This window comes from Cyprinus carpio, chromosome B9, assembly GCF_018340385.1.
Source record: "Cyprinus carpio isolate SPL01 chromosome B9, ASM1834038v1, whole genome shotgun sequence".
NCBI lineage: Eukaryota > Metazoa > Chordata > Actinopteri > Cypriniformes > Cyprinidae > Cyprinus > Cyprinus carpio.
In genome coordinates, this window is record NC_056605.1 from 14308739 (window position 1) to 14325901 (window position 17163).

Consider the following 17163-nt stretch of genomic DNA (forward strand, 5'->3'; position numbering starts at 1 on the left):
TGAAATATTCCTTTAATGACATTTAAAAGATTACAGCATAAATCTCCTTTGCACACAACTGTAATTTCACTTCAGTTGCTTTTTGGCGCCTGAAATCCACTGGTCACATATAGTCCCATGCTTTCATTGTGAGGAAAAAAAGCAATAACCATTCTGCCTTTTGCAGAAGAAAGAAAGCAAAGTTTTGGAGCAAAGTTTTGGAGCGACGTGAAAGCGACGTTAAGGATGACAGTATGTTTATTTTTGGGGGGTGAGCTATTCCTTTAACTGAAGATGTTCCTAAATACATGCAGCCCACCACAGTCGTTGCGCGCGCGCACGCAGGCTTGGATTTGGGGCGGACTTTAGGACCATGGAGAGTTCTCCCACAGCAGCGAGCGCACACAGCCCGTCTTGAAGAGGAAACCCCCACAGGAGCTCGAGCTGCCGGATACCTGAGACATCTCAAATCTTCCCTTTGACCGACGAGCGTACGGCGCGCCACGGTATGCGCAGGAGCGACCGACTGTCCGCTGGACGAGGGCGCACGGTCAAGCCATGGGTCCTTCTTCAGCACCTTTGAGTTCTTAATGCATTATGATGTCCTAAAGTCATAGAGACCCTCGGAAACCCGCTGAATTCTCCTTACGGCAGCGTCTGTATTGGAATAAACTATCAGCTGGTGATTTTTTCTGTTCGGATGGATGATTTGGTCAGATTCCTCATTCATCGTGATGCGCGTTCATTCCGTTTCCAAGTGTCTTATTGACTGACCGCGGATCAATTTTTGGACGTGGGCTGACGGTAAGCTCGCGCTCTGTTTTAGTTACCCATGCGAAGTTTGAAGTGTGTGTTTTTGGAGAGGTTTCATGGTGATGCGGGGGCGGCGAGTTGATTTGCTTCGGCTCGTGAAGATCCCTATGTTCTCTAACCTTTACAAAATATCGAAATCGTGTAAATGTGGAGTTTGATGCTTAAATAATGACAACTCATTTTCATCAAGGAAGAATTACAGAGTGAGACCTGTCAACAATATGTCCGGATCATATTTCACCTAAATGTAATAAAATAGGCAATTATGTTTTGTGAAAGAAGACAATGAACCTTATTTTGTATCAGCAGGATCCGACTGTATTGTGACATTATTTTCAAGACTATTTCACGACTATTCACCCCCCCCCTTCTTATTATTAATTCGAAAAACACACACACACACACACACACACACACACACACACACACACATATATATATATATATATATATATATATATATATATATATATATATATATATATATATATATATATATATATAGCTGTAATTTTATAAAAGTAAAGTGTGGTCTTTTTGCTGTCCTACTTTTATGCTACTTGTTTTTCAAAATCAAGGTGTCTGTGCAGGATGTTTCTTATTAGGCTACTGTATTACAGTAATGCGACTCCAATAAGAATCTTCATTGATATTTATGAGAATTTTAAACAAACTAATAAGTAAAACATCCTATATGAGGGCGAACATATGCTTCACTAACATAAAAATAATGGCACAATATAGAAACATCTTAAGTACGCAAATATCTTATAGTTTTTTTTCCCCTTCAATTTATGGTAGAATATAACACGGACATTTGTTCTTCGGATTTACCCACACCTAAAACAGCGTTTCAGGTGGGAACCAGTTAAGATCTCAGTGAGAGCTGCGGACTTTGCATACGCTCAAAAACAAGACAAGGTCTTAATCGTGGTGCTTCTATTACTGATAAAACGAAGGATTTATCATTTTATTCCAGTTTTGCGGTCTATTGGCAAACCACTGTTTTATATAATCTCGTTTTGGTTTTGTTTGACTCGAAATAAATTTAGAAAACGCGACGTGATGTGCGGCAGCGTTGGAGATGGTTTGTTTAAAGGCGGTGTTTGCGGGAGTATTGCACCCTCCTGCGATGGTACGGACAGAACACACACACACACACTGCAGTGGCGTCTGATCACAGTCTGCAAGAGAGTGAGCGAGAGAGAGTGCGCAGGAGAATCTGTGCCGACACCGGCTGGTACACAGTCCTCTCGTGGGCTTTTCACACTTGAAATTGTAAACCCATGGTCATTTTTATTCCTGGGTTAACTGAATCCGTGCTGGGTTATCTTGTTCACTGTTTCCCACTGCTCATTCACTGCCCATAGTCAGGTTACGAAATTTCACTCTTCACATTTTTTGAACAGCGGGTTATCGTTCTTATTTGCATATTTATGAGGTCAGTAATTGATTGGGCAAATACTGCACGCGTCCTGTAGTGTATGGACTTTTCGGACCAATGTACAAAAAAAATAAAATAAAAATCCGGTCACCTCCTCACTTTTTAGTCACTGCACAACCTTTTAAACATTTTCAAAATTTTCCTCTCAGAGGCTAAAGTTAAGTGCGTGCAAGTTTATATGGCATTAATATTTAATGAGGCAGGCAATTGCTCAGTTTATGATTGGTTGACTTATGCTGGAGCGTTCTAATACCGCATTATTGGGCTTCCCATGCTTTAAATTGTTAACCCAGGGTCATTCCTAATATCGGCTAAACGTTAAACTGAGTTATTTCACTGTACGTTTTTAAACGATGAGTCGATGTACTTATTTGTATATTTATGAGGTTAGTAACATTTATTGGACAACTACAGCGCGTGTAGTATAAATGTTACCATGTAGATCCGCTCTGGTTAAGCATACAACAAAACAATACTTTAATACTTTCTTATTATCATCGGTTAATGCATTTGTGTCGCTGTTCTATATTTTCCCCTCACCGTGGAGCCTAAACATAACATGAAAGTTTATGCAACATACAAAGCTCATGAATACTTAATGAGGTAAGCACTGTGCGTTTATATTTGGTTCTCTGTTGTTAAAAACAACTCATTTTAATATTTCAGCACAACATCGTTTCTCACTGTATGCCAGTTTATTAAATGTTAGCACTGCAAATCCTAAAGCACGGCTTCCTAACCCAAGGTTAAAAGCCTTAACTAACCCTATTTCAAAATAAGTGTGAAAGTTGCTTAACCCAGGGTTAAAATTGGCCTTAACCCAGTTAAGCGTAGCGTGAAAAGCATTTTGGCTGGCCTAGTGTTGCTGTTACAATCCAAAGCTCATGCGAGAACACACCCAAGGCATGAGGATCATGCTCGTCATGGATGCAGATTCATAAATTCACATTGCCCTCTTTTACCTCTTGCCACCTGCAAAAATTCTCATCCAAGCGCATAGACTTCTTTCATTTGATGCATTATTAGTATAAACAAGCCAATCTCCTAATGCTAATGATAACTTTAGCTTATTCCCTCAAATGTATGCCTAGAATACACAGATTAAACGTTGGCGAAAATTGTCTTTGACAGCGCCATTGACTCCTCTTAAAGGAACTGTCACTCAGGTTTGAATGTGGTATGGGGCACAGCCTGGGTTTATTGTGTCGTTGTGTGTGCGGTTATAAAGAATGCATCCAGTCCCATGGTGGGGCCCCTATTGCCTAGGGTGAGTTAAAAGATGGACCCACACACACTTCCCTATTTAAGTTTCCAAAGAGATCTGGCTATAGCGCATGCCATTACCGGCAGCGTTTGGATGGCCTATTAAAAAAAAAGGCATGTTCTGTCATGGGCTTTACTGAATGGCCAGGGGCATTGGTTAGCCACTTGTTGATAAAATCTGTGAAGTAGAATCGGCACAAGAACCAATACATGTTAAAATGCACTTTGATGTGATGTGGATGTTTGACTGTGAGTGGTGCTGAAAGAACAGCTCCCTTTTTCAATGAACTACAACACATCTGTCAGAACCTTCTCTGCCTTGATATATCAGCAGGTCAACTCACGTATCACTACAATGACAAAACCACTATGACTGATGCCCCTGATCTGTGGGAAGTTAAAAGTCACGTCTGTGGCATTCTGATAAAAGCATGCATGTGTAATTTAAAGCCTGCATTGCAGAATCCACACTCAAATTGGACTCCATATTACAGAGTTCTGAGTCTGTTGCGCTTTTGAATTTGAGTTGAATTGGTGCATTTTGCAGAGTCAGCCGTTGCTGTTAAATGGCTCAAAAACTTGAATGGGGTTAACTGTGGAAGTTCATAGGTTTCCTGAGTGTTTACATGTATGAAATATAGTTGTATTGTTTTCCCGGCAAATAAAACACACTCATGAGACCCACCTCCCGCTTTCTTAGGGACCACTTTAGTAGGCACAATATCAATAAGAAGCTTGTCGCTATCTGTATGTATCTGTGTGTTTGTGTGCATAATGAGGAGAGTATGCTGTGGGAAAGCCCTCATTATAAAACAGTTTGAGCTCTCAGGCCATTAAAGTCAAGTACAGCGAGTCAGGAAGCGAGTAGGGGATGCTCAGGTGTATTGCTAGATGATTTAAACAATAAGCTCATCCTCTATTGTGTTGTCAGTAATGACTACTATTGGAATCCATTGGGTTGAGGGCTCTTGTAAGATCTCATCCTGGTGATGGTTGTGACCTGCGGTCCAAGCTGATTGATTTGGTCTCAAAAGAATAGTGATCGATTAGTAATAAGAGAAGAGAATTTATTGATTTGGGTTGGTGAGAAGTTGTTGCTCTTTTGGGAAAGTCCACCGTGGTTTCCTGACCTTGATGGTGCATTTTACGCTTGGAGCGCACCTGTGGTGAGGTGAAACGTCAAGCAACAGAGATCTAGCATCCCATATTTTCATAACACATAGGGAATTTCAATTTGAAGGACGTACAAACAACACATGCACACAAATAAATAAATACAATGAGTTCATTTATTCGTAAATTTGTGTGCGTAGAATATGCAAGTCGAGTCACATTGATGCATGCACGCAAACTCATTTACTGCTGGTTTTCCTGTTGCTGATGAAGTATGACATGTAATCTTTCTTTGTTTTTTTTCCCTCTAGCTCTCTCCCTCTCTGTTACTGTCAATTTCTCTCTCCCTTAAGACTGTCAAACTGTCAGAATCCTCACTGATTCTCACCGAATAGTACTGAAACCTGCAGTGTGTGAATCTGTATGAGTGTGAGTTTGTGTAGACCCAATTTAGTCTCATATGTAACAGGGCGTTTGCAGTACAACTAGAGTTTTCAGTTTTACAGCAGTTCCTACACTGATTTTACTCATAAAACAGCTCTGAATGTTTCTGAAACACCAATGTTCGGTCATTTATTCATTATTGATTTCAGACCGATGGCAAAATTCAACACCTGATATCTGTTTATGGCCTCAAAGTTTCTTGATTTTATTCATTTGGCTTATAGTGGCCGTGGTTTGAGAGAAGCCTCATTTTGATTCTCTTTCACCATTTAACCTTGGAGTATATGCTCATGACAAACGCAATGGATTCTTGGGCGGACAACCTTTGATGGAATTGGGAATCTGCCTCAATTTTCAGTCCCCTCCTTGTAAATGAGATGGTGCAGTCATTTACATTAGCGAAACTACGTCAGGAACCTAGACATCAGTTAGAAAAGTAGTTCTATAATGACAATCACAGTAATTCTGGAAGCATTGGTCAGGATGAAGATTTGGAGTGAGCTAGAATACTAATTTCCCAGAGGGAAACACAGGGAAAAAGACAGATTTAAACACTGTACAGTGGGGTTCTCAGTCAGACCAGTAGTGAAGATTCAGTGCAGTACTTTTCACTTCAAATTATAGTAGAAAAGCATTTTAAGGGGAACATTTAATTGGAAAATTAATGACATGCAGAATGTCTCAGTATTTGGTTTGTTCTCCTTTAATGACAGCAGCACTTGAGCTGACATGAACTCCACAAGAAAAAGCTTATGATCAGCATGATTCGAGAATATTCCAAAGAACATCTTATGCTTAAACGCAAGAACATTTTTATCTTTTGCACAAAGGAATTCACATGGTCAATTTGACAAATTTGCTCAGTATTGGCCTAGACCTCTTAAATATTTATCATTTATTTTTTGTTTCAAAAAGATTTCCGATGTGGTCTCAGACCCCACAGTACATAATAATTTTTTAATGAATCAATTGCAGTCTTTAAATAGTGATAGGCTGTAATTGCAGTGATTTTTTAACTTTTGAATGAAGCAATTGTTTCACGTGACAAACTAAAAGCATTAAGCTCAACCACAGTGTTCATTAAAATTAGCCAAAGAGAATTATGAACGTGTCAGACCTTTTGGCTATGAGATTCAAGTATGTCCTTCTGGAGCTGAAATTATTGCTGTTCTTTGATACCTATTTCAGAACACGGGCAGAGGGTATGAATTGGAGTTGTGCCGTAATGCTAGGATTTACCTGGAGGTTGGGTGTTTTAAAAATGTAGCGTTTTTTTTTGGAACTAGGTTGGTTGGGACACTGGAGTATTACAGTATTAATAATGAGTAATGGCATTGATAATGCTGTGTACTACTAGACATTATTGGACTTCTTGTCTTTGTGGGGTTTTTCTCTTAAATTTCATCTTAGACGTTTCTTAAAATTTGTTAGGGAAAATAAGAACCAGACTAGTAAGACAATTGTTCACATATACAATAATAATACAGAGCTATGGTTTTAATAGGAATGACATGGCCCGGATAATTTGGCAAGAATTACATGAGAAAGTTTGAGTTCATATTGGAATCTCTGACGTTTCATTGCATTAACTAAGCAAATTGTGCTGCTTGAGAAGCCGTTGAGAGCCTCTTCTGAAACTCAAGAGGGAATACTTGTGAGATTACTGGGGTCTTTTCAGCAGACAAGTCTGAGAAGCAGGAGACTTGAAACAGCTCAGCCAACAATAGTATTCTAAATTGTATATTAACACAAACAGTAAACTAGAATGTATTGATTGAAACTGATAATTAACATACAAATTGCTATGGCCCCATGGCTCACTTCTTAAGCAACTGTGCTTGACAGATAATGTCAGTTACAAAAAACTCATGTCGTGTTTTTGTGACTCACTTACCTCAGCCCTTTTTTACGTATGTGCATCAGTGATTAGAAATAGTCCAAGGAATTAAAATGTAAACAAATCTATGAAATGTCGTGTCATAGTTATTGCAAATTTATCAAAAGTAGACCTATACATAATTGAATATGCAAATAAAATGTTTAGGTCACAACATCATCTGTTTCTGAATGAATTCAGAATTCATTTATTTGGCATAATTGTTGTTTAATTTCAAAGCTTATTAGCTCAGCCTACTCAACTAAAATGGGAACTTTTTTTATATCATTCTAACAAGTTATATAATTCAAATCAAGACTGTGGATCGCTGTAGTCAGAATGTAAAAATATTATTCAGGAATGAAAAACATTATGCTGGCTTGTACACATTGTATATTTGTTCTATCATCATCCATGCAGTTAACTAGTATAAATTCATACATATCTGTAATTTTTTATGCATTGGAGGATAGTTAGGTTTTGCATAAAAAGCTAATTTGACTAATTTATCCATTCATGATGTGCCAGTGGCAGGTTTCTCACTCATGAAAAACCAGAGGATTATAAAATGGTGATTTCCAGGCTTGTAAAAGTCATGGAAGTCAATTCAATCTCAAAAGTCATTGAAGGTTCTATAGTGAGCATAAAAATCATTCTATAAATATCATTATCTTCTTCTGTAGCCAGTGTGAGAGTAGCGGCATTCAAATCTCACAGACGAGAATACGTCGAATCAGCAATGTTTTTCAAGCTTCAAAAACAACTGCAGTAGTCAGTAGGAGTGGGAGCCCTGCAGATATACACACCTTTCATCATGTAAAGTCATGTCAGATTTAATTTAAATTGAAAACCTTATGTTTCCTGCACATAGTTCTTTTCTTCTTCTCTCTCATTGCTATCCATTATCTTTGCTAGCCCTTTGACCACCTATTATCTTGTCTTTTTTTTTTTTTTGACTCCTGACTGAGACTGAGTGTGTCTGGTGAAGGGATTAGCACTGCTGTGTCTGGAGGTGGTGTAGGAGAGCAGTAATACTCAATAATTAATCACCATCAGCAGCGCAGAGCATGGAAGAGTACTCAGGGGTCCCTTGTTAGCTGGGGCCGATCAGTGAAGTGTGAACAGTCCACAAGCCTCTTAAACCACATACACACCTGATCAATATTCTGAATTTCAATTCATGCTAAGGGCACAGAAAGACCATTACATGAGTGTTCTCTGACTTTTTCATGGCTGTGATGTGAGGGCACAGCACCTGTCGTCAAGGTTACATGTGCACTAACAAGTCAGTGTTATAAAAAAATCTTTCAGGAGTCCATATTTGAGTCTATATTTATTGTTTCTCATTTCCTGCTTTTGCACTCAGTCACGCACACACACACTTTATGCCCCCGAGCTTGTTCGACTTCTACTCTGATATTTGGCTGGCACGAGAAAGCTGGAACTGCCACAATAAATAATGGAGTCCACAAAGACCGGCGTGGTCTTTACCTTTTTCCAACCCCAATTCTTTTATAAATACAAGCCCACACCTACAATAACATGAACACACACATACACACACGTCTATTTGGCTCTCTAGTGAACGGTCATATGTGTACTGTCTGACTATAGATGTGGCTCAGGTTGTCCTTGAGTCATTCGTTCTGCTGTCTCGTAAGTGTGTGTGTGTGTGTGGTGGGGGTTATAACGATGTGTGTATCTCTGTTCATAACGCAGCTCTCTTCCTCCAGGGGCACTGTTATATTTACCGCATGGTAAATGTGTTGACTGTCAGGCCTGGAGATGTGGAGAGTTTAAATTGGATTAAATCATAAAATCACCACATCAATCATTCACAGCTGGGCCCGCCGCCACACGCCTGTCCGTGTGCATGTGTGTGAGCGACCGTACATGTGTATGTGGATATTAGCTGCAATGAGAAATGAGGAAGACCTTCTGTGTACGCCTCTAACTGGACGGTGATTGAATTGCCTATTGTGAGTGGGGGAAAAAAGCAGCACTCATTTGGACTGATTTGATCTTAAAAGTGTTCAGTCTGGCAGATGATTAGGTGACTGTGTGATTTAACAGGTGACTGAATGATTGGGGATGATTAGTGTTAATTGCTAAGTCAAGCATCTCTAGCATCACTTTTTAAAAAAGCATTAACCCTAAGGCGGGAAATATGGCACATAACTCATTCCACATTGTTTGTTTGTACTACCTTGAATCATGCGGCTTGTTGAGGAAAGGCATGTTAGTTACCTTTCTAAGCAACCAAAATATATAGAGAGATAATATATGTGCAAATCAACAAATTACATAAAATTAAGCAAATTTATATATATATATATATATATATATATATATATATATATATATATAAAATTTACCTTTTTTTCTTATTTGCTCATTTATTTTTTGTGCTAAAATGGGATGAAAAATCTTGTTGAATCTATATAATTAGATTAAGGGTTAGTGTTCCGAGTGACACTACATGTCGTCACACAGCACACCTTAGTAACCGCATAGCAACACCACTACAGTCTAGTATCATTGCAGCAAGTTTTGCATGGGAAGGCACTACTTAATAAACAACAAAATCTCATGGTAGTCTATAACTGTTTTATATTTTGCTGAACTGTTTGCAAATTCATATGAATTTGTATGATCTTGTTCATATGTTTTCATACAATCTGCTTACGACCCTGTTACACTTACTTTTAATGCTTACTTTTTTTCTCTCTCTTTAACGATTCTGAATCGGATTCTGCTTATACAATTTAATAAAAATGCACAAAATAAATTTTATATAAAATTCATATGAAAATGTAGCCATGTGAGTAATATAAAAAATTGAGGATGCAACACATCATGATACTGAATTGAATCTAATTGTTGACATGATAATTGTAATCAAATTGAATTGTAAAACCAGTGAAGATTCACATCCCTACTAAAAAATTTAATTTTCAGATGATTCACATTGTACAGTTTTATCTGAAATCAACATACTAACATTTTTCTGTGAAATCTGGTTGGCCATCATTTATTTTTGTTATTTACTTACTTTTTATGACATACCAGGCTTGTACGGCTTTCTTTGTTTTTTGTTGCACTGGTTGCTGTTTTTAATGCAATTATAATGAATGTGGACTGGAAATTTTAAGATTTCAAATGGAATATATAGTATCAGAAATGTCCCATTTGATGTGCCATAAAAAAAAAAAGGTTGTGTGAAGAACATATTATTTGTTGTGATTCACTGAGAGAGCTGAACTGACCGTATCAGTCAGATTTGTGAACAAATCATTCACATTTTGTGAATTGGATTAATCAATTCATTAAAGAGATCTGACTTGAAAAACCATCAATTCACAATTTAGACATTGCTGCTTCCTGGATGAAAACATTAGAGGGCGGATAGCAAGATTTTCAGTTAATAATTGCCTAAATGGGTCTGTTCCAGAACAGTCCTATAAAATGTACCTTTTATGTTTCCTTGAGGAAAGAAAGTCGTTTGGGTTTGGAACAGCATGAGGATGAGTAAATGTTGACAGAATTTTCATTTTTGGGTGAACTATCCCTTTAATTAAAGCTGTAATAAGTGATCTCATACGCATTAACTGGTGGTTGTGAAAATGTGAAATCTTTATATTATACCTTTTCTCATTTTTTTCCCTCTCTGTCTCTTTCTCTCCTCTCTCAGAACCCTGAGATTATGTGTGGGAGAGGGATGATAAGCCCTTTAAAGAGATCACAAGAGCACTCTCTCTCTTTCGCCCCTTTGCCTTTTTAACACACACACATGGACACACAAACACTCCCACACACACACAAAATAAAGTCTATTAACCTCTTAAATGCTACTGTTCCTGATGGGATTTAGGCCTTCCAGTGTCTGAATTTGGCATGCAATTCATCATCAGCAGAATGTTATTGTAAGATAATTACGGATGAAGAGGAAGGGTTTGCACACACTTATTAAGTTTACATTAATTATTTAAAAAAAGACAGGAAGCAGGGAATATAGGTATTATTTGATTAGATATAACAAGTCTTGGAGGGAATTCCAAGAATACCGTATAGCTGCAGGGAGTAATTTAGAGGTCTGCGTTAAAGTGACAGAAGCAGTGCATCATGGGGGAGTCATGTGACAGGACTGTGAAATGAATTATGAACCTGAAATGATGTTAAAGTGCTTTATCAGCTGGAGACTTCAAATAAAACCGTAAACAGAGGTGATTATGGGTGGTAGACATGTATATATGCAATACTTGTGTTTTGAGAAATGTATTTTTCACACTGTATTTATTTATATTAACTGCAAAAGGCTAAGTTTGTTAAAAATGGTGAAAAACAGTTACAGCAATTAAAATATACCCATTTTCTTAGTCTTTAATGTATTATTTACCTAAAATCTTGAAAAATGTTCATGTTCCTTGTTAACCATCCATATATATTTGCTTTCGAGTCCAGTTTCCAAACTCTGTGCCTCTTTATTAATGAATATTTCAGTCAAATTTGTGTTCAATAGACTTCAGAGGCTTGCGCATAGCATTCAAATATCTAGTTGGCCTTTCTGATCACTCTCATCATTTGTTCTTACACTTTAAAGGGAGATGATACACTAAATCATTACTGCATATCTTTTTTTTCTGACCTCTTTGTTAATGAGTTTGTTAATTAATTCTCTTAAAATGTTACACATCCACAGTTCTTTTTAATAATCGTGGGTGTCCTACATTACTCAAACATTTAAGAGACAAAGCAATCAGTGTGTGCTTATTCTCCAATGGAAATGGTTTGGATTCCCTCTGAAAACAGGCTTCTATAACCTCTCAAATGGGAGAATTGTTTGGACGTTGTGCACAGACAGCAAACGGAGATTAAAGTAGATTTCAAATTTGAGCACATAATGCAGGTGATTGAGTGGCTTCGTGGGAAGGCAATCAAATAAATCAGATAAAATATGAAGAAGTCATACTTTAATATGATTTGACCAAGAAAGAAATGCTTAAAGATTGTATCTCTCTTAGCTTTGTATCACACATATACATATTTACGGAGAAAGTAAGAAAGCCAAAATGTCTGAATTCCAGAGAAATTAAATTGAGCAGAATTTACACATTATTGCTGGAACTTTGTACATAAAGTGAGTATAAGGAGAGCAGAAAGTTATTATAAATACATATTTGGGGGCCATTTGCCATTTCTATTGTGAAAAATTATGTATTGCTCTGATTAGTATATTCAGATATGATTTAATTATTCATACATATATTCATAAAATATTCATTTTTTATTTTACAGTGCAGTTGTATTATAATAATGCAGATTATGATGATGATTATTATTATTATTACTATATAATCCCCATCAGAGCTCCTCACACATGATGTAAAGAATCTGAGGCAACAGTTTTTAATTGATAAGAAAATGATCAAAATTTAATTCAGTTGGATACTGTTCAAATTATATGGCCTTAATGTGGTAATTTTTCCCCTCCATGGTATCAAATATTGTTGAATATCAAGGTCCTGTAAAAAAGTTAGAAATGTTAGTATTGTAACAAGTCAGTATGAACAACTACAGTAGATTTGTATGTTTCTGCTCCTTGAAGGTTTGTACTACCTCTATACTAAAGACAAAAAAATGTCAGAGCTAGGCAAAATAGTAAATAATTAGTAGCGTCATTTGTCAATATGAACATCTTTTGCATGTTTACTAAATTCAATATATGGAGTGGTGGGCAGCTGTTAAGGTGTTCTGGGTCATTTTATTGTTTTGAAATCATATTTATCAGTTCAATCATATTATTAAAGGTTGCTGTGTTGCAGCTAAGGTATTCTAGGCAGCATTTACTCTGAGTGTTGCTATGTGGCCAGTATGACCAACTAGATTTGTACATTTCTGAATAAATTGTAAGTGGGTGGTTGCTATTCTTGAGTGTTTTTTTTTAGTATGTTGCCATGTGGTTTCTAAGGTATACTGAGGGATGTTTTAAAGCAACAAGCCTCAAGAAGCCATGGTTTACAGTGATTTTTAGAACAGCTTAGGGGTGTTGTTATACCTGGCAAGGTCTCATAAAATAAACACAAAGCAATAAAAATTTATTGATTTATTGGTAACAAATAACCATTTTTCCACCAAATTCTTCAGCAATGTCTAGCAGCAACACACAGATGCAGCAATGAAGTAATACTGATATAATGAGGTCACAGGTGTTTGTTTATAGAGTATTTTACAATGTCTTCGAATGCGGCTCGGGCTATGATAATCATGTTTAGGTATGGTAATTTTTAATTTTTATTATTATATTATATATTATTTTATTTTGCTAATCGCATGGTAGTGTTTTTAGCATGTTGCTTTGGTGTTCTGGGTGGTTACTTACTAGCCCAGATTAAAATACCCCAGCAAATATCTATTCAGTATTGCTTAATGTAAGTTTATGGGGTTTTTCCAGCAGTATTATCACTCAAAAACTGCCCAGTCATTTAAAAAAATATACTGTAAACCAGTAGGGGACTGCAATAATAATGATGTTTTCGAATAGATTTCTTAAACACGCTCTTCTATTGTTCCAGTAAAGTAGTCCTGCCCCAAATTCACGCCATTGGTTGAGTCAGAAGTTAAAATGTCGGGCCGCTCAAACAAACAGAGCAGTGTTTGACAGCGTCACCGTGTTTACCCACGCTTACCCACGTTTACTCCACGAAGTCGGCCAACTGGGTTTTAACATCGACAAAATTACACACTTCACCTTTAAATCTTGTGTTTGGCGGAAAAGCAAATGCAGGTCTGGATGTGGGTAGCTTGTGCTTGTATGTTGCCTGTATGACATGTGAGGTTTCTTTCTGTGTCTCTGTCAGGCTGGAGAGGAAGATGACAGCTCTCAACCCAGTGCTGTTCCTGCTCTGCGGTCTCTCTGTGTCTCTGACTCTGAAGGTGGTGTCAAAGAGAGGCTCAGGTATGTCCAATTTCTGTCTCTCTCTCTCTCTCATTACTCACAGAGGGCTTGCTCTTCACATTAAAGTGTAACATCAAATATTATTTCACGGCGTAATGAAAGCTGCTATGCTAAACCGCTCTCACCGGCCATGTGACTGTACATATTAAAGCTTAATTTAATGCAGCATTGATTGTGAAGGTCATTCTTGTGTGCTGAGACAGTGAGTGTGTATGTGTGCTTTCCTTTACGCACAAGTAGGCAAGTACATAATCAGCAAACTGCACACACACAAATGGGAACACGTGTAAATACACACATACATTTTGCAACAGAGAACAGGTTGGGAAGAGAGCAGCGCCAGCCCATCTGTCAGAGGTGATACTCTAATGTGTGTGAGGGAGGGTGTGTGTGGAGGGGGGGTGTTTAAGGGAGCGAGAAAATGTGTGTGTGTGTATAGCTGACTGGGAAAAAGAGCATAAAATGTGAGCCAAGACCACCATGTACTCCAGATAATTAGGTGCAGGGAGGTGTTATGAGTTAAGCTGCAGTTTGATGTTCCTCAGGACCAAAATTTTTATTTTCTGATACCTCCGTTTTCTCCTGTAGCATAATGACAACACAAAAAAGAGTTACTCAATTACTGAAACTCAAGGTGTTCACTGAAAATGATCTAAAAATATAAACCCTATTTCAGCGTTGGCTGAAGAAACAGTTATTATGTACAGTCTGATGGAAACTGGCGGGAGACTTTTGAGGACAATTTCAGTATCTTGCCTTAAAGTCAGCATGAAATGGCATTCGCAACCCATTATACTTCCATAAGAAGCCATATTTCCGATTGAAATAGGATATTTAAGCAGAAAAAAGTGTAGAATGGGAGTTGATTTTATCTGTAAGCACTTGATTGGATTGTGAAAAGTGGTTGTTATGTACCAGAATAGAGCCAGATCTGCATGGGTGTTTGCTAAAACAGTTCTTAAATTGCCTTTTTGTTTTTTGGTTATCCAATTCATTCCAAAATCAAGCAACACGGAAAGTCAATTCAGAGATGAAATGATGATGAAAGATTATTTTTTTGGAATGACATTCTTTTTTTTTTCTTTTTGACCCATCAGAATGTTATAACTTATTATATTCTTCTCTGGTGCGGACTTCCAAATTATTTAGTCCACTTATACCTTTATCCATTTTTGCAATCCACTGCAAGCTTACATTCAGATCTGCTATTTTAAGAATCTAGCACTAGTTTATGTTGCACTGGTTATTCATTGCATAAACAAAGGTTATCTGATAACAAAAGGGTTATCAAGATAATGAATATCTGGTTGGTCATGTGCTCTCAACTTATAGTGTCCCCCATATGTAGAATAAAACAGCTTTTATAAGGCAAATGATATCTCATGTTAGTGTCCATGATTTTAAACTGCGCACTAAAGAAGTAATATTCTTTACTGCTGGGGTAAAACTTTTAATCTTAAGAAATGTTAAAAATGTGCAATGTTAAGAAAGTAAATAGAGACCATTTTGATTTCATGGTGACTTTAAAAAGCATGTTTCAAAGCACAGTCATCTTATGAAAACGCACCTCAATGCAGCCTTGAAAAGACACTCGAAATCCACACGTTTGAGATCACTTAAAGCACAGCCTTGCAGAGACTTTTGACCATGGGGGTGTTGAAGGCACAGAACTTTAAAGGTTTTTTGAAGGCACTCTAAAATTAAAGTGGTGCAGGACTGCCACCGACCGCTGTGTGATGAAAGCATGCCAGATGTAATGTCTAGTACAAAGATGTACTCAAATCTGTACATGCTGGCTTTCCTGTCTGAGGACAACGTCTGTTGCTTGCTGTTGATTACCAAAAATAATATTTTTGATGCACTCCTCTGTAAAAAAAAAAAAAAAACATTGGGAATTTAGTTTATAGTAATATAGTACACTGACTATAGCAACCATTGCAGAGCGTTTTCTCCTTAAAAGTGCAGTGTATCAAAGACAGTCTTAAAATATGGTTTAAAACCACCCTTGTTGCTACCATCACGAACATGTAACCAATCTTGTCAACTTGCAGGGTGGGGCTTTTCATATCATTTGCTGTCTGGGATGGCAAAAGGGAACATGATTTGTGTAACTTTAGCAACACATTATAAGCTGTTTGATTATTTAGTCAAGCCAAAGGCTAATGATATCAATTTCCTTTACATGTTGTAGAGAGCAATACATAAAATGCATTACCATTTCAAGCTGTCAGTTTAACACGTTAACTTAATTAATTAGTTATGAATAAAATAACGCGAATAAAACATTTTAACGCAGTTAACGCACTGGCCCCGCCCCCAGACCTGTACATCATCTTACATTTCATATAGTTGACTGTTGACAAAAATATGATGCAGAGAAACAACTTCATAAATGCAGTTATGCCCTAAAATTCAAGATATTGGGGCAAAAATGCCCCTTTATGCGTTTTTGTCTCATGTTTACTGTATATCATATGATATATCCCTGTAGAAAAAAACAGCATATGCTGTTTAGGTATGTTTGAAGTTGGGATGCTGGTTTGAACTGGTTTAAGCTGATCCTTTTGCTGTCCTAAGACCAGCACATGACCAGCTAAGGACCAGCATAAACCAGCTTAAACCAGCTGAAACCAGCATCACCTAGCATATGCTGTTTTTTTCAACAGGATCACACACAAGTGCTGATTTTGTCCCGAATATCACGAGTTTAAATGTGATTTATACAACAGTTCAGTAAATAAGTTGATATTGTGTTATATTTTAAACACAATCATGTGTTTTTGCTCAATTTTGCAGAGAACGTATGATCCCAGATAGCAATGAGTCGGCGGACCGCCGGCGGCGCTCCGGCGGCAGTAGAAGCGTCAGAAAGGCGTAATCGCAAACACGTTTGACGGTGCACCGCCGGCGGCAGCCGCTTTTTAGAAGCGGCAGCCGCCTTCCTACCGCCTTCGTTCCGCGGCCGGCCCGCGGGCCAACCGCCGTCCCGCCGCCCTTATTTAGAAGGCGACCCTTCCGCGGCCCGTCGGAGGCAAACGCTATTTTCGAGCGATCGGTCGCCGCTTATATATATATATATATATATCATGCAGTTTATCAAGAATAATGATTGATCAAACCAGAAAAATTTCCATTTGACTTTTTAATTCCACATTTCAAAGTACAGTAACTGTCATTGAAACATGATGTCAGATCCCTGAAATATAAATAACAGAAAAAAAGAGAAAAAAATATATACACACACACACACACAAAAGAACATGCAGGTTTCCAATT

The 17163-nt window shown here is 37.6% G+C and overlaps 1 protein-coding gene across 2 annotated transcripts in view; it reads left to right on the forward strand.

Annotated features, from left to right (window-relative positions):
* Nucleotides 1-221: 221 nt before the first annotated feature.
* il1rapl1a (interleukin 1 receptor accessory protein-like 1a) overlaps nucleotides 222-17163 on the forward strand; it is an 80752-nt gene continuing 63810 nt past the window's right edge. Inside the window, exons 1-2 of one of the 2 annotated variants that reach the window (XM_042731082.1) lie at nucleotides 222-783; nucleotides 13790-13887. In XM_042731082.1, coding sequence (XP_042587016.1) covers nucleotides 13803-13887 — 85 coding nt within the window. In that variant the 5' untranslated portion in view covers nucleotides 222-783; nucleotides 13790-13802. The remainder of the gene's footprint in view (nucleotides 784-13789; nucleotides 13888-17163) is intronic. The other variant, XM_042731083.1, reaches the window with a different exon arrangement.